This window comes from Chaetodon auriga, chromosome 10 (genome assembly GCF_051107435.1).
Source record: "Chaetodon auriga isolate fChaAug3 chromosome 10, fChaAug3.hap1, whole genome shotgun sequence".
Taxonomy (NCBI): Eukaryota; Metazoa; Chordata; class Actinopteri; order Chaetodontiformes; family Chaetodontidae; genus Chaetodon; species Chaetodon auriga.
The window spans coordinates 1,262,635-1,287,017 of NC_135083.1; the positions used below are offsets into that span (position 1 = coordinate 1,262,635).

Genomic DNA, 24,383 nt, shown 5'->3' on the forward strand with positions numbered 1-24,383 from the left:
GATTTCTGTCGTTATTTCTTCATGTTTGTCACAGAAGGTTTCACGAAGCAGGAAAACGTCTGTTTGTGGACACGTGAACGTCGTCTCCTGCTCAGCTGATTCATTCGACCATGTGTTCGGTTCCTGAGCAGGTCTCAGGTCTGTTCTTAGAAGTAATTCTAATCCTCATCTTCATCTTCATCAGTCCGCCTCAAACTCATAGAAACATAGAAAGACGCAGGCAGACTGGAGTCTCATGGGTAATTTTATGATCCTAAATTTTCAAGTTACAACTAAATTGGTTCATCTTGAAATTGTGTTTGGCTCTAATTATTGCGATACCCATAATCCTCAGCTGGAGAGGTCAGCTGAAGGCACCAGGCACGTCAGAAAGCTGACTTCACTTTAATAATCACGTTCCAGCGTCCCAGTGAGTCAACATGCAGTGACACCTGAAACCATAGCAGCTAAATGGAACCCAGCCGTCGTTCATCCGATCACACCTGTGCTGTGACTGAGGCCTCCAACAGTGATTATTAGAGTTATCAGGTTTGCAGACTGAGCTTTAATTTGAAGCTCTGTGGTTGGAGTTGACTCTTCTTCTTCTTCTGCTGTCTTTTCTGCGTCTGTTTCTGTCGTCTGTGCTGATGACTCACCCCGGAGGGTTTCATAAACACGAACCAGACCTTTGCTTTCACAACCGTGGACGCCCGAAATACGTCCTCCTACTTTACACCTCTATTTTTATTCATTATCCTTCAGAGCGGTGACATAACGCCGTCCTCCGGGCGGAAGGTGGGACAGTTTCGTAGGACAGAAGGTGATTCGACCGCACCTGGTGGATGATAAAGATTAAAGCTGCTTACAGGTGGGACAGGACTGCTCAGGTCAGGTGAAGAGCTGAAGGTGGACCAGGTGTGGCAGACTTTCAGGGAACGCTGCAGTCGCTGCTTTGGCTCATTTCATCAGCCGGTCACTTAATTCAGTCTTAGTTTAAACTCGTCTTTCATCCAGCTGTGAGTGTCTCACGTCCTCGTTAAGTCCTGAGTGGAACCTCTCGTCTGTCCTGATGTCCTTTGTCCCTCACAGTTGCCGCTGAGTGTCTTTTTTAAGACTTTCTGTGCAGCTGTTGTAATTCCATGTGCCGACCAGCAGAGGTCGCCCCGCTTCAGCCACTGATGCGATGACGCAGTTTGCAGTCAGAGTCCTCAGGTCAGATGCAGACGAGCAGACAGACGGTGGACTTTAGTCTTTTGTCCCAGCCTGAAGACAGACTGTAAGACGTGTTTTGATGTTTTCTGGCTGAACTGTCTGAAATCAGCTCAGGACAGAAACATACCTGCGCTCAGTCCAGGTGCTTTAAATGTTACTGCTGCTGCTTTCAGCTCAGTCCCATCGTCCTCCACAAAACATCACCATGGTTACAAGGCCAAGAGCTGATGGAGAAACACCAGTTGCTATAGAAACGGTCACGGAGCAGGACAGAAGAGCCAACATGGCCGACAGAGGAGAGCGCTGTCAGTCAGTGTGGACGGTGAGTTTAGGATGAAGGAGTGAACAGGCGCTGATTCAGGATCAGATTTAGAGAGTGATCAGAGCCGGAGGAGGCGTGAACGTCTGCTCTGTGTGTGTGTGTGTGTGTGTGTGTGTGTGTGTGTGTGTGTGTCTCCAAACTCTGTCCAGTGTTCTTATTATTTCTGGAGCTGCGTCCTTTGAAGTCAGCGTTTGTTAGTCTGACGGTGCTTTTCTGAATGTTTTTCAAAGTTTCAGGCCGGATGGTAAAAATCATTTTAATCTGATTTAATGGAACAAGTCTGTGTTTACATCCTGAATTCAATCAAACGGAAAGAAATCACAGCAGTGTTTAATAAAATGATTTAGAGGTTCATAATTTACTGCAAAGTTTCTGGAAAAAAAAAACTTTTTCTGTAATTTGATTAACTTCCAGTTAAGAAATTCCAGTTAATTGGTTTTGTAATCTGTAAAGTATTTAGTCAGTGGACAGAAAGTCAGCAGAAAAAGAAGAAACTTGTTTGTATAAATGAACTGATATAGAGAATAATAAATTATTAATATCTCTTTGGTTTTAAATGGAGCTTTTCTTTTATGGACGTTTGTGTTTCCCCCTGTGATTTGTGCTGAATTAGAGGTTTTTCTTTTCAGGAAATTCCTCAGAAATAATTTCTCAAATCATTCCAATCATTAGGAAACTGCAAATATGAAATAATGTTATTTGAACATTAGAATTTAATGGAGGACAAACTGATGTGTTTTTTAATGATTGTACGTAACGATGTCGTGATCTGGAAATACGCTAAGTCTTAAATGAGAGCTCGGCCCTCGTCCAAACGTCAGTCTCTCAAAAGTAGCTTCGTCAAGTCTACGATGCCCCTGATGACATCATGGTGATGTCATCAGGGTTATTCTCACTTGACCTTGAAAACTTTTATATTTCAGACAGCCAGAGCTACAAACTGGAGTCTGAAAGCTGTTGACCAGGCAGGAGTCTGATGAAAGGCTATCCAGTTGCATCATGGGGAATGTGGGACTCAGTGTTTGTGGGTCTTTGACCAAATCCTTTGGACAGACAGCTGAAGACACACGAGGACGTTTGAAATGTTCACAGTTTACTGACAGCGTTTACATCAAAGGTCTGCTTCTGCCGCTCAGAGCAGCTTCCTGGACGTCAGGATTCATGTACATTTGTGAGGTCACAGGGTGCATGAGATCACAACAGAAATACAAAAACCCAAAGCCAGTCGCACGACGCTTCCTGTCTCATCACACACACACACACACACACACACACACACACACACACACACACACACACACTCCCTCCCTGACATCATACAGACACAAACCTGAGCACAATACGTTAACGGCGTGGTTGTACAGAAGGACTCAGTCCCTCAGAGCGGACCAACCACAGACTGCAGGCCAGTACGCCAACCAGACCTCTGATTATTGCACACAGCCCTGAAAGACACCAAGAGTCCAGAGCGCAGACTCAGGACCAGATTGACCAAACCTGAAGACCTCAATCATCTCACGAGCCTTCAGGTTTTCAGAACCTGAAAAGAGTTTCTTTAAAGACGTGTCTCGCTTTTTACTTTCCAACATTTATCTTCAAGACCAAAAATGTTTTACAGAAATCTTTAAAGTTAAGCTTGGTTTATGCTTCTGCGTTGCGGCGACGCCGTACCTACGGTGTACACCCGACGCCGTCACTGAGCATTCATAGTTCTGCGTCGAGGGAACGCGTTGCTCCACAATTCACCGCCAAGCCGCTAGGGGGGTGCAGCTGTGTCTTTGTATGGTTTTGGGGGGCTCTTGCTGCCGCGAAGAGGAGTTGTAGAGGTGGTCGTACTTGCGTACCTCCTCGATAATTCTTTCTTCGGCTTGGTCCAGTTTTTCTTGTAGCTCTCACCACAGAAACTTTGAAAATGGCGGTGTTGTTGTGCTGCGACCATAGGGCTGCGACTGAACCGGAGATTACGTTTTGAACGGACCAATCACAGTCCTCGACGTTCACGTCACGACGCATCGACGCGACGCGTATTCAGGATTTTTTGGAGGTGCACGTCAGGCTACGGCGTAGGGTCCGCGTAGGGGTCTGCGCAGAAGCATAAACCAGGCTTTAGATTTGCAAACCGCGACAGCCTCAAACCCTCTTTCATTGATTATTCGACATTGTGGGTCACTAACGTACTCAGTTTTCTTGAAGAAGTGAATATTTATCTCATGTCTGTGTGTTAAATACAGAACTGGAGACAGGATGTAGTTAGCCTAGCTTAGCATAAAGACTGGAGGCTGCAGGTTGACCTGCTAAAATAAAAAAAATACATCCAAAAGTTCAAAAGTCAAGTCAACACGTCGTGTCTCATCAGTTTAATCTGCACATAAATGTGACAGTTTGTGGCTTTAGAGGGAGTTTCATGCAGGAACTGCTTCTTGTTGGATGGCAGCAGCTTCCTGAAGTCTTGGCCCAGAAACGGCCCTGTACCGTCCTGCCAGACCAACGCCAGAAATAATTCCCCCTTAAAACCACAAACTGTCGTTTTTGCCTCTTTGTGTCAACGTTGAATTAACAAGGTAAACATTTTAATCAGCACCGTGTTCACTGGTGTGATTTTGGGCTGTGGTTGGTGCTAGGCTAGCTGCTAGCTCCTGTTTTCAGTTTTTATGCTAAGCTAGGCTAACTGTATTCTGATTCCAGCGTCATACTTAACACACAGACATGAGGTTAATATCCTAACTTTTCATTTGACTTTCATAAAGACAGAATGAGCACGTTTCCTCTTCTAAGTTAAGAAATATGAGGAATCACAGTTAAAACATGAAATTTCCCTTTTTAAGAACCCTTTTAGGTTCGCGTCAGTGGGGGCTACGTTTGGAGAAGGACTTTGGCCTCGGACGGACGGACGAAATGAGCTAAGAGAAATATCAGCTAGCTGCATGCTCACAAAGTTAATTATTTTTTCATCCAGCTCTTGTTTGTCAGTCAAATTGAGTCAGTCAGTTAACGAGCTGCCAGCCTGCGCTGGTGAATTGGCTCGTCCACGAGGGTTCATAAATGAGTTTCTATGCAGTTTTACAGCATCTCTTCCTCTGAGATATACTTGTCAAAATAAAAGCTCAGGCTGTGAAATAACAAAGTCTTCACCGACTTCAGCACTTATGACACTTTGGGCAATCGTTGAAATGCTTGTTCTGTGCTATCAGGAGTTAGCATGCTAGGTTTAGACTGTAATAATAAAGCTTCTTTATGCTAACAGTTGATTGTAAACATCTACGTACAGACACTAGCATAGCAGGATGTTGGTGACAAACAGAATCTACTGGAGGCGAAATAAAGAATAAAGTATATAAAAAACTAATATGATTATAAAATAGACTTTTACATCATACAGTGATCATTTTTCTAGATTGTCCACAAACCAAAGTTACACAATATCTTTGGCTAAACACTACTAACAAGTTAGTATCAAACTTTATATTATCTTTCTTACACACACACACACACACACACATACACACAGTTTAGAAAAAAGAAAATTAAACATATTCATTCGACGAATTCAACTTCGTGACCTGAAAACTGTCTTCAGGCGTTCATTTCTTCCTAACTTTGACAGAATATGAAAATAAATGGACATCTTCTCATTTTTAACAAAATTGCATTGAACAGTTTCATTATATAACACATTATTACATCATAACGTTTAACCCTGATTAACATTTCTCAGATTAATCCGACCCTTTCTTTTCAGTAGTGCCTGTAATCATATTGGCTTGTTGCAGCCCTTTTGAGTCCCACCAACAGTATGAGACTGATGTTCTGCTGTTGTGATGTTGTACTCCTTCACTCTTCACACAGAACCAGATGACAGACTGGATTTAAGAGAATCTGATCTGGATCCAAGTCTCGTGGTTATTGAAAGATTAGAAAGTACCATCATTTGGCTGAATTTGCTGCTTATGTCTCATTTTGTAACTAACATGGTGTTGTGTGTTAACACTTCAGGGGTCCATTTCGTGTTTGCACAAATGTCAGGAACTGGAACATATAGACAATAACGTCAAGTCTAAGTCTGGACTTCGACTTTATTGATCTCAGTTTTGGTAATTCTTTCAATTTTTATTAAAAGAATAGTTTGACATTTTATGAAATATACTGTTTTCTTCCTTACTGAGAGCATGTATCCATTAAATAGGAAGCTACAGCCAGCAGCTGGTTAGCTTAGCCTGATATAGGTTGTTTGCAGATGATGTCACATGGCTCTTCTGTTGTGGCGTGAACTGCTGATGGAGGGCCAGAAGTGATTTTCTGCACAGGACGCTCTATAACACTCACTCAAAATGCTGATGTTTTGTGTCGTTTACAGTTGCTCAAATCAAATCGATCAAACCAAAAAACCAGGAGGCACTTTTATTGAGTACCAAAAGTTGAAAAATGCAAGAAATTGAACGAAAAACAGCAGAAGAAAATGTCTTGTTAACTGTCCACAGTTGGGAGGAGTCGAGTTGGCGAATGGTGTAACATTAGCTATTGTTTTAAATCTGTGGTGAAAGATTTAAAGTAACAGCTACAAACAACACGACAAACACTTGTTAAATCAGTGTGAAGTTTTTCATAAGACAGCTGAATGTTAATAACGTACTCTGTCTTGTTTCGCGACGATCCATGTCTTTAGCGGCGTTTCACTGGACCTTTGTGAGCGGTTAACCAAGCAAACAACGATAACGTAAACGTCAACAGTCATCTCGGAGCACTTTGGTATCGAGGTCGTGGACCAACCGCTAACAGAAAAGTTTTTTGCCTCCAAACTTTTGTCTGAATGAGCAGCTAGTTGTTTTATCTGCTGCCTCAACAGCAGCAAATCTTTCAGGTGAAAAATCGCTCGTATTCATAACGTAAGAGTCACATCCAACATATGTGATTTTCTGTTTGTACCTTTCTCTCATAACTTTATCTAAATTAGCCCAGTAAGAACTTCCCTCCATCTCTTCCACTGCAGTTTTCATTTCTGGCCCTCCGTCTGAATTTAACATCACGTGACTGAAAACAACCTATTTAACGTACAGACATGACTCTGCAAGAAAGCAGATATTTCCCAAAATGTCAAACTATTCCTCGAAATTTAATGTAGAGTGATGGTTTCTGACATGTGGGACAATCGGCCAACTTTTATTTGCTGAACAGATCTTTAAATCCACTAAATGCAGCAGAATACTGGGAAGCCGATAGAAGTCTTCTGAATAGAAACCCAGGTGCTGCATGGAGACTTGTGAGCCCTCTCTCATTTATGTACAGTCTGTCTGTGTCAGTGCGTGGAAATTGAAATGGTAAACCAGTCAGGACAAACCAGTGAAAGTGGTGACTAAAACAAAACGGTCTGGTGAAACAGCTGTTCGATCATAAAGGTGCAGAAATCCTCCAACACGCTTACAGTGAGCAGAGCGTCCCAACAGTTTTATGATTTCAGAGAGTCGACTGTGACGTTTTATGGCACAGAAACAGAAACAAAGGCAGTAAAACCAGACAAGGCAACCGAACCGATTGTGTGATTTTTCAGGCCAGTCGCAGGCGATCTGGTGCATGAAGAATCCGACCAGTTCATCCCGTGAGTCTGTTAACTCTGCAGAGTCTGAAGCCGAAGCAGCGACTGGCCGGAGCTCATTTCTATAGTGTTGGTTCAGAGGTCCTGGTCTGACTGTAGTGTTGGTAGTTCAGACTCAGTCAGTTTCTCCAGGGTTGGTTAGATTGTCAGATTCTGGTCATTTCATCTTCTTCTGCAGAGAGCTTGTCGGTAATTTTCCGCCTGAGCTCCAGTAGAAGCTTTGGCAAAGTTTTTCAGTTCTCCCATTGTTCTTATGATTCTCAACCCATTTGAAGAGATTTGACACGTCAGCAAGCAAAAGTCAGATCTTCCTATCAGACAGGAAATACCATGACTGAGATCGAGATTCACTAAGATTGCAGCATTAAGTCCAGTTTAATTGGGTTTTTGTAATCAGCTTCGTAAAAGCTTAAGTTGTACCAATTCCGTTATTGGCTCTATGTCAGAGTATGTTTTTTACATTGCAATGCAACATGAAAAGGACATCGGACATGAGTATAAACACAGCAGTGTCACACAGCTTTTACTGTCCTTTAGCTCAAATTTTGGTTGTCCAGCTTCACATTGAGGGTTGATTCCCTCAGGTTCTCACCAAACTGCCCGCATAAAAAAACATTTCTAGCTAACAAGCTTGCACATGATGTTTCTTGAACAACTTTTTTTTTTATGTTTCTGGACTTCTTCAAATAGAGATCTAGATTTCAGTAAGACTGCCTGATTAAATTAAGTACGTTTTTGAGCTTATGAGCTAACTACACTGCAGGTTTGCCAGTGAACAGCTAACCATCTGAGCACTAAGTTTGGTGTTGTGACATCGAAGGCTGTGGACCCAGTAGATTCTTGGACGACTGACAGTAAACATGATAGTGTCAAAGTGTCTTTATGAGCATCTGCAATTAACTGCTGTGACAGTAAACCTGTTAGCACAGGTGGGAGGCCAGGTGCTAGTGACAGGTAGGTTACTGAGTTGTGTTGTTTAGTGAGCTTGTTGATTGGCTGCGTTCTTAACGTACACGTACATTGCCTACAAATAGATACAGTGTTCAACATAATGTGATCTATATGTAGACAGACGCATGACTGTGACCTCGGTCGGCACAATTCCACCTTAAACATGAACGCGTTTTTCTGATTTGGTAATTTTAGTGCATCCGCCCACCTCGATGCACCTCGGATGAATCTGGACCTGAGTGTTGGTTTGAAGATTTCCATCAATGAGCAGAAACCAACCGTGGAATTGTGTTTCAGAGGTTTTCCCGTCAGACCGTTGTGACCGACAGCAGAGGGCTAGGACACAGCTGACTGTCACTCTCCACCCGTGTCCCATGAGTCAGCAGCTCCTCCACTGTCGTCCAATCATCAAGCAGCTTGCTGTTCCTCAGTCGGTTCTGCTTCATGTGGCTCAGTTCCAGCACCGTCTGAGATGACAGCGAACCCTGAAGCCCCCCGGCCTGCTCCTCCCCACCCCCTCTCCTCTCTCTGAGTTGCCGCGACAGTGCCAGGTGGCGTCTCCTTTCGGTCCGGCTCCAGTATCGCCCCGTCCATCGGCCATCCTCCCCTTCCTCCTCGCCTTCTCTCTCGCCCTCTCCTCGCACCTCCTCATCTGTTGTGACCTCACTGCGTTCCCTGGCCAATCGGTAAGCTCGGGCTCTAAGCAGCTGGTTCCTGACGGACTTCTGATTGGACAATCTGGAGCGGGGAGAGGGTGGAGAGTGAGGGTTTCGTTGTGGGGCTCCAAGTGTGCTATAGAGAGGCCCAGAGGAACCTTTAAAGTTGCTAGTGCAGTTCCCGAGAGTTTGACACCCACGCCAGTCTGACACACCACTGGATCCAGATCCAGGACTCTTAGAGAGGGAATCCTCCTCTCTGCTCCGGTTTGCACCCTGACTGTTTCTCAGTGCATTCTGATGATTGGTCAGACTGGTTCTGTCTATGCTGAGGTGACTGCTGGGGTGGCAGTTACTGGGATAACTGGCCCTGCTCCTCGGCCCCAGTGTGCTGCTGGCAGTACCTGGTTGGCTGTTCTGGAGTCTGTTTCTCAGAGCATTCGGATCTGGCATGTTGGGGTGACTGGCCCTCCGGCGCCGCTGTCCTTCACTCAAATCTGTTATTGTATGACTCCGCCCTGGAGCCTCCATTATCCCACCTCCTCCCTGCTGCTGCTCCAACCACAGCGCCCTCCGCTGGCAGGGCTCAGTACGACAACCTGCGAACAGAGAGAAGTGATCAGGTTCTGAGTATTACATTGAATTGCTAAATACACAAATCTCCACTGAGCCATTACAGCAAGACCTCATTGCCGCCAGTGCCGTAAAAACATGTTGGACCACCTCACAGCATTTCATTGCCTGAATGTAGCTGCTGCTGCTAGCTCATCATATGCCTGCCTGGAAACAGGACGATGCATCTGGCCACAAAGACCTCGGTGAGGTGAGTCTCAGCAGTTATACAGCAGTTTAAAGATTTGTAGAGCTTTACAAACCAGCAGAAGGTGAAGGTGGGGAGTGGTGGCGAGGTAAGGTGGGACTCCTCTCAGCTCTGTGGAAGTGAACTGTTGTGGTTGTGCTGTTGCCCACAGTGCAGCGGGATGCCTGTGGTCCTCCAGAATGAGTCACCGGAGTTGTCTCTGGGATGGACTCCAAATCCCAGCGTCCCCTCTGTTCTCGAGGGGAATGGCCTGAACGGAGGTGGTGAGTTTGTCGATGGGCGTGGTTCCCATGAATTTTATGCAGTCTTCTGTGCTCCCCAGTGCTGACACTGTGGAAGCCGGAGTCGCTGGGTTCAGAGGAGATCAGGGACTCGGAGGAAGAGGAAGAGCCTTGGGAGGAAGGGGTGTGACCTGGCAGTGATGACATGGCGTCTGTCTCTGCTTCTGAGAAGGGCACCCGGTGGTTTGGGCTGTCAGGTCCACATCCCAGCCCGCTGTCGAGCTCACTCAGGGGTAGATATCCAAGAAAGCGGTCAGACCTCCAAGGAGGATGGAAGTCAGACTAAAGAGAAAGAGAGAATTTAAATTTCTTATTCATATTTTATTAAGTTCATTATTAGGCATGTCCATAGCCTGCACTGAATCAGGAATCACATTTACAAAAGGGGAACGAATTTGAAGAATTTGTCATAGATACCGTTTCACAAAGTCTCTAAAGTTTCTCTTAAACTCAACAACTCAGAAATCTCTGGAGGACAGAGATCTGATCTTGATGAGGATTAAAAGAATACCTCAAAAATGCCTTGTTTAAACGCAAAGGCAAGATGGGATCTTTATTTATCCAGAAAACGGATCCGGATACAGAGCTCATTCTATTACCAGGTGTAAATGGGGTCAGACATGTTGCTGTGAAATGATGTGAATCATTGAAATGAGCTACCTGTCTGGGGAAGTTCTTAGGCTCCATCTCTTCTGTGTTGTAGCAGCCAACCAGACAGCTCTCTGAGTTAGGCTGGTAGGGCAACATTTCTGGAACCTGGAATAGAAAGAAGATCAGAATGGAAACTGGTGTAAATTGATTAGTGTATAATAGTAATCTGTAAACTGGATTGAATGCACACCAACATAAAGTACAATACAGAGTACAATAGAAGACAACACAATAATCACCTGGTAGTCCAGTCTGTCGAGGTGATCTAAGCTGTAGGAGACACTGGGCAGGTAGTTATTACCCAGGTGCTGGTCATTCGATGATCTGGGCAGGTAGCCATTTGGTTGATAGACTTCTGATGACATCATCATGTGACTATTGGCAGAGTATAGGTCAGGTGACACCGTCATGTGACCATAGTAAGGCCTGTGTGGAGGAAATGATGATGTTTGAAAAGGGGGTGATGGCAAAGAGACTTTATCAGGCAGACAGTGTTCAGCCTTCATGTGGGTCTGTTTATTGATCAGATGTTATGAATAAAGATGGTAAATCCATGAGATGGAAATTCCTCCATGAATATTTATTGTCGTCATCCACATGTTTAATCACAGCATGTGTTGCACTGACAGCTGTCACAGCAGAACAAGCTGCCACCCATGAATATTAATAAGACTTGATGCAACATCATGCTGACCTTGCGAACTGAACTTGCTCCCAAACACTCAAGTAAAGAATATGTTCTTCGATTTTAATCGTGGGTAGACAGAAGTAGACGTCTTGTTTTCAGACCTTTCTCTTCTGTACACTTTAGTCCATTCCAGCCTTTTTCATTCATTCCAAAACTCTTCCCCATCTCCCAAACTTGTACCTTGTCTTATACTTTTACCTCAGTCCCAAATTATTTCCCCACTCCATACCTTTTACAGTGGTTCCAAACTTCTAATCATTCATTCATTCATCTTCTTTACCCGCGCATCCCATTTCGGGGTTGCGGGGGGCTGGAGCCTATCCCAGCTAGCAATGGTCGCCAGCCGATCACAGGGCAACATACACAGACACACAGACAGACAACTCACACACTCACACTCACACCTACGGACAATTTAGAAACCAATCAACCTAATGAGCATGTTTTTGGTCTGTGGAACCAGCAACCTTCTTGCTGTGAGGCACGCGCACTACCTGCTGCGCCACCGTGCCGCCCAAACTTCTAATCCCTTTTCAAAAATTATTCTCTTGTCCCAACTTTTTACCAAACTCCTAACCATTTTACACCCAACTACAAACCTTTACTCTGTCCCCACTCTTTGATCATAGTCCTGAACTTTTAGATAATTTCCAGTTTTTGTACGCTGCAAACAATTGTTTACCCAGTCAAGACTTTTGACCTCTTTCCCAGCAGTTTGTTCTACTCCCAATTATGTAACACATTTTTTGGTCATTTACCAATGTAGGAGTCCTTAATCAAAGTCCTAAATTTTGATCTAAGCTGTATCCCAACATCTTGACCCTTTCTCAAACCTTTACTCCAGCCTGAACCAACTTAGTGCATCATTTTCACTCTGTTGATCTACTTATCCTGATCCCATTTGTTTACCTCACCTCTTACTACTTACCCACATTCGTAACACATGAGCCCATTCCCAAAGTTTCACCATCGTTCCAAATTCCTACTTAATTTCACTGGTTTTACTACAGTTACAAGCCTTTACCCAGTTCCCAGTTTTAACCCTGTCCCAACTCTCCCAACTGTTACCGCATTTACGGGCCTTTATCAATTATTTGGCAGTATTAATTTTATACTCTTTGTATATAATGTACGTGAGCCTTCTGTGTTTGATTTTATTTTGTGTCTTTTTTATTCTGTTTGTTCTACTTGTCCTGTTTTTACCTCTCCTTTTTATTCTTTGTTGTAAGGCAAGAGACAGCATGGGATAAATACAGCCATATCTTATTGTATCTTATCTGTTTACTCCAGACCTAATAATCACCTCAGTTAGAAACATTTTTCCACTCTGAAACCCGTTACCACAGTCCTAAGCCCCATTATTGTGTCTCCAACCCTTTCCAAAGCTTCATCCAAATCTGTGGCTTTTAGAATTATGAGTGGTTTTGGCACCACGGTTCTCTATTTGCATGTATTTACTCAAAGCCACTTAATGCTTCACACAAGAAGAATTATAAAATACTCAAACAAATAAGAAAAGCATTGCTAAGAATTCAGATGTTTGTTGCTGTCTCCTCAGTTTCCCCAGAACGACCCCAGTCACATCAGTCTGTCCTTGTCCCAAACTAGTCCGGAACCCTAACCTAAGCTCTGTAGCCTCTAACTTTGTACCACAAGCCTTGCCCTCCCCCACACCGTCTTGTACCCACCCTGTGCTGTAGCCGTCCCCCTGGCCTTCCTCCCCCTCCATCAGTCCCATGGCTCTCAGGGCCTCCCAGTGTCTTTCTGTCGGAACGCTGCACTCCATCGCACAACGAGACCGCCGCCTCCTGTGGCCGTGCCCCCTTCTTCCCTCCACCTGCATAGTGATTGGCTGGCCATACTCGTCCACAAAGTGCAGCTCCTCCCGGCGTCGGTGGTGAGAAGGATCGTGAGTCTTGGCCTGACGAGAGGGAACACGACAAGTAAGATTTCTGACTGTACTCACACATCACAAGGAAGTGGAAGTAAGAGGAAAGTTCATTTCTGTGACTTCCCAAAGATGCAGCTTTAAGAAAGTGTCAGAAGCAGGTTGGTTTGAAGATCTTCGATGTGACATATCCTGCTTCTGCTGTGTAACACTCAGGTGTTATCTGTAGTATTGATGAAGGACAGAGGCAACAGAAATACACAGTGGCAAAGTGGGAGTTTAGCCTCCAATACAAGGTCACTTAGTTCTTTGCTTTCTAACTTTTTGGCATGCCCGACTACAATTGTGTTACATAACTGGCCGATGATTCACACTCTCTTTATATAAAAAGACCAAAGATTGAGCCATTATGTGCGAGTTGGACCCAGGAAAGACGAATCTGCAGGTTTCTGTTCCAGCTGAACTGCAGTTGAAGGTGTGCTGATGTCAATTAGGGTTGGAACCACATTCTGCAGAGCCTCAGCCCTCCACGACAAAACTCGAGCAGTATTTTAGAGTAGCACATTTACTTCACTTACTGCGTGTTCAGAGTGGTCTGACCAAAGACCAAAAAGACCAAAAACAAGAGCTTCTTTGAATATGTAAACGTTTGACTGGGTGTCAGGAGGTAGAGCAGATCGTCCACCAATCAGAAGGTTGAGGGTTCAATCCCCGGCCCCTGCAGAGGTGTGTATGTGTGAGGGGTTTGTTGGTTTGTTTGTGTGGTGGAAAAACACAGCTCCTTTACTGAAGTACTGTACTTAAGTACAAGTTTAATGTACCTGTACTTTACTTAAGAATTTCCATTCTGTGCTGCCTGAAAATTCTTCTTCACTACATTGTACTTCTTAATAGCAGCATGTGTAATGTAATTATTCAAGGGTTCAACTAATTTCTTTTTGACTTACTGCTGAAATGACTGCATTAAGTACACAAATAATACACAAAAGATGAGGCACAACCTGTTATCGTAGATAAGATATGTTTGTTAATATATATACTAAATAGAAAAAAGTGTATGAAATAGAGCTGCTTTTGGGCTCACTTAATCATTGTAGAATTTTGGATTGCATGTGGTAGGTTATGATAATAGGTTATGATAATAAAATATAATGTTATGTAATATTGCACAGTAGGAAAAAAGGTGATATTGGCATTTATATTACATATTACATAATAACCTTAATTACTGTTTTAATTACCTTAATTATTACCTTAAACTGTTAAGTACTTATGGCAGTAAAATGTCAGGTATTGATTACTATGGATCATCTTCATAAATATACTGAGTGAGGCTCTAAGTTTACAGGAAAAACACAGAAGGTCTCAACTGCAAAATGTTAGCGTGCCACCATTCTGTCAACTCAGTACATAAAAGGACAGCTCACACCCTGAAGGACACTCCGTCACTACGCCTGCTGAGTCTGAGCTACGACCGAACTGTAAGTGTGGAGGTTTATGTGAGAACGTTAAGATGCAGTGAAGTTAAAGAGACTCGCTCTGAACAGCAGCATGATGTAGGTCAGGATCCTGCAGCAGCCCTCTGCAACCCCTGGACCAGTACTGGAGTCTTTACACTCTCAGTGCAAGGCCTGAGGCCAGACCCACACACACACACACACACGCACACACACACACAGAGTACACATTAACAGAGAAACACACACAGATACAGAAAGACGTGCACACGTACATAAACAACCAGTTCATACATGCAGAAGCAGACACACAGCTGCACACAGAGTGATGCGCTGCACCCTGGAGAAGTGTGTTCCGCTCTGCTGCACTTTGACAGTAACACAGGCTGATCTCTCTCTCTCTCTCTTCATGTATTTGCCGCTCTCTCTCTTTCTCTTACAGTTTTTCATGAAGCTTTGACTCAATTTTCACTGAGGCTCAAAGTGCAAAACTCTGCAGAATGTGACACTCCTCGTCCTCAGCACAAAATCACCGTTAGCACGCAAAATTAAAGAAAAGTATCAAACGCAGCGAGCTTTGCAAAACTGCACCACAATATTGGATTTGATCCTGTCAATTTAAGTTCACAGCAGTTTAAAATGAACTGATCTCTATCAAATCATCCCCTTCAGATCAAACAGAAAGACTTTCAGCCTGAATTCTGTTCAAGTGTCTTAAAATAATGTAAAGTAAGAAAACTCAAAACATCACATGTAGCACACAAGTACAAATAGTTCACTGCATGACGCATTCATGCAAACACGTCCAGCAATGAATCAGTGAATCGGTTCAGTGTGACTGTGATCTTCCTCGTGATCCTCCTCAGCTTCACTGTTCACCCTGCGGCCGGACGAGCGTGTTGATGTTGAATTTGATGTTGCAGAGTTTCATGAGAGCGCGCCGTGGTCGACGCCGGTTAAAGGTTGTGGTTACTGCTGAATAAATTGCGGTGACGAGGCCACTGATACACTCACTCCAGCTCAGGGAAAGACTGTAGTCACGGTTTGGCACGACACGCTCGTCCACCACCTCAGCAGCCACAGCCTCGTGTCTTTGGACAGACTTCAGGCCTGAGTGATAAAACGCAGCCCTCTGATTGGTTCAGCCTGGCTGTGCAGTGAGCTGCAGACGCAAGAGGTTCCAACAAAAAGTTGAACCTCCTCTTTTACTCTCTACCTCGATATGAAGGACTCAGTGCTGCTGCAGAGGCAGTTAATGTTACTGTTAGGTGTGTACTCAGTATTAATGTGATATTTATGGATCTTCACCTGCAGTATGAATCAGATGTGTTGAAATGTGCAGTACTGTAACCTCTTAACATGAACAAAGCACTCGCTCAGTGTCTGAATGATCTGTTCATCTCCATTGTGCCATATCTGTCAGGCTGGTGTATAACAGAAGTAACTTCATGTTAACAGTGAAAACAAGCTTCTACCCAAGTTTAAAGGAAAAGGCTGGAAAACATGTAGCTGAAAACAAAGGACGCGTCCGAAACAAAGACGTGACCCTGGACGGATTCACGCGCTCTTTGTGGGAGCTCGCTTCGGTGCGCCGAGGCTGAACTCGTATTCTTCCTCTGACTGTTGACGCTGGCAGATTGTGAAGGATTCGGGGAAAATAGATTGTGTGAGTGATTTGGATGAAGAGGAGAGTCAGTGAGTCACGTTTTCTTTTGTTCGCAGCAAGAGTGTCGAAAAAACCCTGAAATATTCTGCTGCACACATGATGATTAGAAACTGGTTGCTTCATTTTGATGCAGAAAAGAAGGAACGTTTGACGTTTCATTGGACTTACTGTGATTCCCGTAGGTTGTAGTCATCTCAGTCTGTTGGTGATTTGTGAGTTTGGCCTTGAAGGTCTGAAATCAGATTCTTTAGGTTTAGTTTATTGTTTCTAAGCAGTCGAAGCTGCTTTCTGCTCTGGTTTATCAGAGTTACAGCAGCTATCAGGATAGAAAATGTTCTGTACATCCACAGGCGACGCAGAGCCGTTCGTCCTGCACCACCACCCATTTGTGTCAAACTGTCAATGTCTGTACAATCAAATGACGCAACGTCCTGCTGCCTTACATCCTGCCAGCCTCACATCAGACGCGAGCGTGGTCCTCCCTCACAGAAAACACACCATTCAAACATTTACACGCAGCTTGAGCGACCACGATGGAAGATCCCCGCTGATCCTCGCTGAGACAAACCTCAGCTGTCACCTCGGCTCGAGGCGGTTTTTAATAATCAGACTCTACATAGTGGGCTCAGACAGGAAGTCGCATCATGAGTGGGTAGCATGGGTTGGATGGTTTGTTCAGGTGACTCCACTCTTATCAGGTTACACCTCAGGAATGTTTTGCACTTTGTCTCAGTTGTAAAAAGTGAAGCGGTGAACCTGTCGCATCTCTCTGAGCCTCTCTTGATCCTCCTCTCATCTCTGCATGAGGACTGACGTCTGCTGACTGTGTTCCATGTCTGGTGTGTTGTCTCAGAGATGGGGTCACCTCAGCAGCCATCACATCGGGTTATGATCTCCGTCCTCCGTCTGTCTGCAGTGTGTTGTTCTGTCTGAGCTCTGATCTGTGTGTGTGCCACAGGAAGTCATCTGATAAGGTGTTTGTTTACGTGCAGCGCGGCATCAGCGCATCGAGGATCAAACCTCCTCTGACACGCGTAGCCGGGTAATCGCGTGTTCCAGCGTTGGGAGACGAACGTGTGCCAGAAAACATTCGTCCTGCTGTCGTCGCTGCAGATTGTTCCGCTCTGCGTGTCTGAGAGCGTCGAACCGCAGCCAGTCGAGCCTTTTGATCAGCGAGGCGTTCAGCCAGGAGACGCGGCGCCAAATGAAAACGCAGCTAAGCTACGAGCTCTCGACACTGATCATCGCATTGGAAGAAACCTCAGATATCCACCAACAGCAATTACTGAGATGTGGCTTCACGCTGTAACAAGTAGAGAGACAGGAGGAGGAAACACACACTTTCCAAGAAAAACTCATTTGTGAAGCGATGCTGGAGCTCTCTTCATCATGTGTCCTGCTCAGGCTTTGTTCAACAGAATCATTGAGCCCAAAACCAAGTCGTCCTCTGCCTTTTGGCTCTCAGGCTGATCTGTTTGCTCTGCTGCTCATGGAAGTCCTGCCCGGCTTCCAAAGACACAAAACTGTTGTTTGTGGAAAAGTGGGTTGATATCAGCTTCAGCACAAAGTCATTAGGAACAATGTGATGAAAACTCCAAACTGAGTTCATTATCAGGTCATTTAAGACTCATCACTAAGTCAGATGTTCCCCTGAAATGTTCTGTTTTACACATAAATAAGAAACTTCATCAAAGGTGACACTAACAGCCAGTAATAAAGAATGTGCATCATTTGTGTAAAATTCAGTTGGACAGATGGAGTTTAGAGCCGACCACCATCGTCACCAGACGACGGCATTAATACTGGATGACTCTGCAAAACCCCTGATTACATTCACTGATGTGGTTCTCTGGTCTAAAGCCAAACCTGTAAAGGTTCTTGATGTGGTTCAGGTCAGAGAAGGATCCGTGCAGCACAGATGGTGAAGCTGATGATCAGTGATCAGTTCGCTGTCAGTTAACTGTCCGCCTGTGTTTTGTTCACAGCTGCAGTAACAACAAGTGTTCTGAATTTACAAGTCAAATTAATTCTTTTTACGTGGAACAAAAACACAAATCACACATTTGCTGTCCAACGTTCAACAGCTTGTATCCTGAGATCTGAAAAAACAAAACCTTTAGCAGTAACAGTTGCTGCAGCTCTGAGTCACACCTCCGACTGGCTTCCTCTCCACAGAGATGGCAGCTGAGGCTCATGGTTATTGTAGTATTTAGAGCTGTTTACCAAGACTAGCAGTGTAAAGCCGTGCTAATGTGCTAATGCTGAATGGTGCTTAGAGCTCAATGCTAACACGCTGATGTGTGTGGTGTGATAGTGTGCAGATCCTCGCCAGGCTGACGGTAAAGTCGGTGGTGAAGACCACAAAAACAGGCATTTGTCCATCTCGTATCGTGCCTAGCTTTAGTGGACCATAACACATCAGGTTAATCTGCAGATCCAGATCAAGATGAGACCAAACCGTCCTGTGGATGTCAGTTTTTGAGACACGACAAAGAAGGAAATGTGGCCTGCGCCAGACTGGGTTCGAAATGGCGTTTGCTACGTGCTCTCTCGCAGAAACAAGACTCTAAACTAAAGGAGTTGTCGATCACCTGCGCCCCCTGCTGGCCGGTTCAGAGCAGTGAGGATTCAGCAGTCAGTAAAACAGCTTTCTCAAAACTGGATCATTGCAACCACCAGAAGTCCTGAACGTCCAGTCAGAGAAGTGCACAAAGAATATTTGGCTGATGAGGCTAATAGTATGCAAAATTATCCATGGACACACACACACACACACACACACACACACACACACACACACACACACGACCAAAAGCATGATCACTTGCAGGGTTACACCTGGCAGAGATAATTAGCTCTGAACACAAAGTCCAGCTGAGGCCGACAGTCATTAGTCATTAGGTCTGCAGGCATTAGGTCACAAAGTACTGAACACGTTCAGATGTCGACCTGATGGTGGCGCTAAATGAAAAGTTACTACGGTTCATCCTGTGGGGAACATGAACACCTGAACCACATCTCAGGACCATCCATCCAGGAGCTGTTGAGATATCTGAGTCTGCGCCGAAGAGGAGGCTGAAAACACGATTTCTCAGAGAGATCGATGGAATCAATAGAAGATAATCGACCGAGACTCAAACCTGTGGAGTGGGTTGGTTTTATGGGAAACTCGTTTGTTTGTTCAGGAGCTCTGAGATCTCGTTTGTTTGTTCAGGAGCTCTGAGATCTCGTTTGTTTGTTCAGGAGCTCGGAGTCATTAAAAGAAGAATTTATAACGGAGAAAAAAAACTGGTCACGATTCTGTCAAACTTTTCAGTTCAGTGAAAACAGCAGCTGGACATTTAACTGTACAGATGAATGAGATGAGACTGATGAAGAAAACACACACACACACACACACACACACACACACACACACACACAGATATAGCCTTTAGCCTTCAGTCATCAGAGCTTCTCCTTCATTTATTGTCTGGGTTCACTGTTATTATGTGGGATATGTGTGTGTGCGCGCGCATGCATTCTTCTGTGTGTGTTTGTGCATGTGTGTGTGCATGATGCATGTCCACAGTGATCTAACAGACGAGGTCATCTCAGCAACCATCACATCTGGTTATCTACTCTCTCTCTCTCTCTCTCTCTCTCTCTCTCTCTCTCTCTCACCCAAAAACACACCTGCAGGGGGTCACTCACCTTTGTCCGAGTGAAACGACAACCCATCCTGACTTTTCCTCAGACAGAAAAATGGAGGAATAAAGGCTGAAAACAGAAACGAAAGACGGAGGAAGAGTAGGGAAAGAAAGATGAGGAGATCAGATGAAAGAAGCTGCAGAGGAGAGGAAGGAGGTTAAAAAGAGAGCGAGAGAATAGAAAGAGAGAGAGAGGGTTTGATGAGCCTCGTCCGCCCACCAGCTCACATCTCCAAACTCTGATAACCCACAATCCTCAGCTAATCAGCTCTCCTCCTGCACCGCAGAGCAAACTACAGCTCCCATGATGCCGCGGTGTAAACAGCAGCAGTGGCAGCAGTCGGTGGGCAGCAGGTCCATCGCATTAAACCTCTCTCTCTCCTCAGGAATCAGACAGCAAGACGGGCGAGCGAATGGCAGCAGCAGCACAGAGAAGGGCGAGCGAGGCAGAGAGGCTACTGAGAAACAGAGAGAGAGAGAGAGACAGAGGTGTGAAGAACAGAGCTGTCCCCATCTGACAGTTTCTTCTTCTTCTCTCTTATTCTCCTGTCACTCTCTCTCTCTCTCTCTGTAGCTCTGCTCCCACCAGCCAATCACAGAGCCCGGATGCAAGGAGGAGGGGAGTTGGATGCTCTGATTGGCTGAGAGCGGCATCAGTTTGAGCATCCATTCAGGGTTTTTCTCTCTCTCCCTCTCTCTCTCTCTCTCTCTCTCTCTCTCCCTCTCTCTCCCTCTCTCTCTCTCCCTCCCTCTCTCTCTCTCTCTCCCTCTCTCTCTCTCTCTCTCTCTCTCTCTCTCTTTGATCCATCCTTCTTCTTCCTCCTCCCATCTGTTTTCTTTACACCTCCATCCGTCTCAAAATGCCTTCCTCCTCCTGCGCTTTCCCCGGTGTTTGTGCCCCCAGCCTCGACTGATGCTGATATCCTGCTGTGTGTGTGTGTGTGTGTGTGTGTGTGTGTGTGTGTGTGTTCAGTGTTGACATAATGTGCGTTACCGTGTGATTTAGCTTTTTATGTTTCAGGTGATTCATGATTTTCACTCTAAAATGAGACATTCAGTGTTCGTCAGTAACACTGTGTACTGTGAGTACATGTACGCACACTGTACATATCTGGCTGCTAATTATTGCAGTACTCAAAATATTTCATTCGTTTCAGGCTGATAAGATAAAAAACGCTCTCAGCTTTTCTTACATTTTGAAGAAGGCTGAATAGTTGACAAAATAAAGCATGATTTTTAAAATTAATCAGATTATTTAAAGTCGTTTTGGAGACTTTTATTTTGGTGTCAGGTGGGACTTCAGTGTTTTAAAATATACACACCATGTGATGTTTCTTCAAGCTTCACGCTCAGAACATCCAAATGATCGGAAACAGTGAATTCATCTGAATTTAGTTACTCACTAAGAACAAAAGCCTGAGTTCATGCAGTCTCATTCATGGACCCTGAATTATGCAGAACTTTCAAGAGCTCTCAGAGTTATAAAGCTGCTCTGTTAAACGGTGGCGATGAAGAAAGATGATGAAGATTGTTGTGGTGAGTCTTCCTCCTGAGAGAAGAATGAGGTTGATTACAGAAGAGTGAGAGGAAGAGTTACGCAAGTCAAATTAATGCGGCTTAATGAAGCTCCGCCGACTCCAGGGAGACCTGAACACACCAACACACACACACACACACACACACACACGCTAACACGAGCTAACATGTGGCACACACACACATTAACATACAGACATACATGCCCACAAATATAAACACAAACGAGGTCATCAGGCTCCAGGTAAGTCCGGTGTTCAGCCTCCGTCAGCTCCGCCTCGGCCTCCAAACGCTCCGCTGCCTCCAGCCGAGAGTGAAACGTGAAGCTAAACGTGAGCTCAGGTCATTTCCTGTGCTTCAGACACCGTTCGTATTCTCTGTCGCACAGTAAAAATATATAACTTGATTATTGCAGCTTTAAAACCCGTCACACAAACTAACTCTGTACTCAGATCCTGTACTTAAAGTACTTATACCACAGTGTTGCACGTAAGAGTCCTGCTTTGACTCCAGTAAAAGTATGTAAGTCTAATCAGGACAGTGTTCTTGATTACTACCTTTATAAAACAGCTGTTATAAATAACTCACCAGCCAATAAGAGACGTGCCTGAAGTCCAAAGAGTCAAACTATTTTTGATTTCCGTGAAACTGAAAGGTTTCATCAGTTTTTCTTGAGAGACGTTCGAAAAGCTTCTTAAAAACAGAAGAATAAACTGAGAATTAAGTCAGAAAAAATTCAGATTAAACTCAGATTAAATTCAGATTAAACTCAGATTAAATTCAGAATAAACTCAGAATAAACTCTCAGCATTAACATCTTGAAATTCTTTGTTTTTTGGACGTCAGACTTAAAGAAACTCAGTTTGTGATTAGAAAACCTCCAGGAGGAGAAGAGGAGTGTGGATGGAAGAGGAGGGGGGGGGGGATGGAGGGATGGGGGGGGCAGCCAGAGGCCACGTCAGTATTCATTGTCTCTGGCTTCACTGACTCCCCCCTCCTCCTCTCTCTCCTCCCTCTGCTGTTCTTGAACTTTCTCTCCCTCCGTGTCACTTTGGAACTCAGCTCATTTCTCCATATTTCCGTTTTTCCACATCTCTCTTCTTCTTCTCTGCCTCCGTCCCTCTGACCTCTCCTGTCTCTCTGTCCTCCAACACTTTGTCTTTCGGTGCAAACACACAGCCGTCCTGCCAGGGGGAAGGTTGTTGGTGCTGAGCTCACCTGAGGCCCTGCAGAGCTTCACGCTCCTCTAAACCACCATCACACACCTTCTCTGAAACCTCTCTGGACTGTGACGCTGAAGAGGACAGGAGCCTCCTCCAGGAGGAAACAGGAAACACACAGCTGAGAGTTTGACTCAGTTAGGAGTCATCACAAACCTGGAACATCACGTGAAGGAGCGCAAGCAGCTGAAGGATCCGCTCAAAGCCTGCGGATCCTAAATGGACCTTGGATTTGGTTTCTTTCTTCTGCTTCATTGCAGTCCTTTAAACCTGCCGACTCTGCCGATCCCAACCATCTGTGAACACCACGGGACAAAAGGTGAAGCGCGGCCTCGGGTTCAGCATCACCCTCCGGACAAACTTCACGCTTTTCTGGACGCTGCTGAATCTCAGAGCAGCGAAGTTAAAACCGTTTTCCTTTTTGTCCGTCCGGCTGATTTGTTTTCTGGCCTGTAACGACCTTCACAGCCACTCGACCCACTGAGGACTTCATGGACGGTTTCCCCTGGAAACCCAGACTGCCTCGTCTCATCAGAGACACATAAACATGTACACATTTACAGCACTGTAAACGCGCGCGCACACACACACACACACACACACACACACACGTCGGACTCTTGTGCACAGAGTGAAAGAGTGATGGAGGAGATGGAGGACGAGACCAGAGCGACGCTCACGAGAGGAATACAATCAGACAGATCATTTTAATAGAAGAACGGAAATGCTGTTTAGCTGCAGGGAAGAGTCGCACACGCACACGCACACACACACATGCGCACACACGTGCACACACAGCCTCTCAGTTCGCAGTAAATGCAGCACCAGAAATAGCCTGAGAGCAGTGAGAGCAGTTAGCAATGAATATTTCAGCTCCTCTCTCCCTCATTTTTAATCTCTCTCATCCTCCACGTTTGCGTTTTTCTATTTCCACCTCCTTAAACTTTTAATCTTCAGTCTTTCCATCTCCACCTCCTCCCTCTCCACAGTCAGACCGTCCTCCTCTCTCCTCCTGCCTGCCCTCCATTTCCACAGCTCTCAGTGCGGAGCAGTAAACGAGGAACCTCTGTCATTAAAATAACCAACACCTGCCGATAACAACGTAATATTTAATCGATTAATCGGCGTCACAGCTGCTGTGATTGGACGAGCAGACGAGGCTCAGGCGCTTTATTTCTTACAGCCACGTTCGCTGTCCTCACTGTGTCCCAGAGACAGGAGGCGCTGTGAGCCTGTGATTCAGGAGCTGCTAGTAAATCCTCTGGTGTAACTTTGATGTGTGAACACACGACGCTCGTTAGTGCAGCCGTTAACGTCAATGATAACCACTTTAGAAGCACGATCACGAGGACAGCCGATGAAGATAACCACTTTATTTTGTCTGTCACACATTGTTGAAGCCTCATATCCACCTCAGAAAAACGTCTAGATATGAAGCTTTTACTTGTAATACAGTGTTTTACACTGTAGTACTGCAAAGTTTACTCCAGTAAAAGCTCAGAGTACTTCTTTCACCACTGAGCATCAGTTCCTACATCCACACTGATCTGACAGTCAGCAGAATGATGAGACACTAAATCAGTGCTGGGAGGAAACGTCTTTGTTCTTGATGAATGACTTGCAATGATCTTAAGACAATGAGATTAAAATGATATATCATCGCCGCTGCGGTCGCTGTCGTCTTTCATAAGAGGCAGAAAACGAGTCGTCTGAATTCATCCTGCAAGAGAAGCATCACGTGAACGAAGACTCGATCAGGACAAACGGACAGAGTGGA

At 44.9% G+C, this 24,383-nt stretch overlaps 1 protein-coding gene across 1 annotated transcript; it reads right to left on the reverse strand.

Moving 5' to 3' along the window:
• Positions 1-2,592: 2,592 nt before the first annotated feature.
• On the reverse strand, positions 2,593-20,088 carry LOC143327390 (uncharacterized). The gene is made up of 6 exons (XM_076741693.1): positions 19,855-20,088; positions 12,839-13,071; positions 10,702-10,888; positions 10,472-10,567; positions 9,586-10,093; positions 2,593-9,309 (listed from the first exon to the last, which is right to left on the reverse strand). The coding sequence occupies exons 1-6, from the start codon at positions 19,879-19,881 to the stop codon at positions 8,363-8,365; spliced, it is 1,998 nt and encodes a 665-aa protein (XP_076597808.1). The 5' UTR covers positions 19,882-20,088; the 3' UTR covers positions 2,593-8,362.
• Positions 20,089-24,383: the final 4,295 nt, after the last annotated feature.

Excerpts from the sequence above, each read along its gene's own strand:
- LOC143327390 (XM_076741693.1), bottom strand. The coding sequence starts at position 19,881 with ATGGGTTGTCGTTTCACTCGGACAAAG. Across the intron at positions 13,072-19,854 it reads GTCGTTTCACTCGGACAAAG|GCCAAGACTCACGATCCTTC; the intron begins GTGAGTGACCCC and ends CCCTCTCGTCAG. Across the intron at positions 9,310-9,585 it reads CCCACCTTCACCTTCTGCTG|GTTGTCGTACTGAGCCCTGC; the intron begins GTTTGTAAAGCT and ends CTCTGTTCGCAG.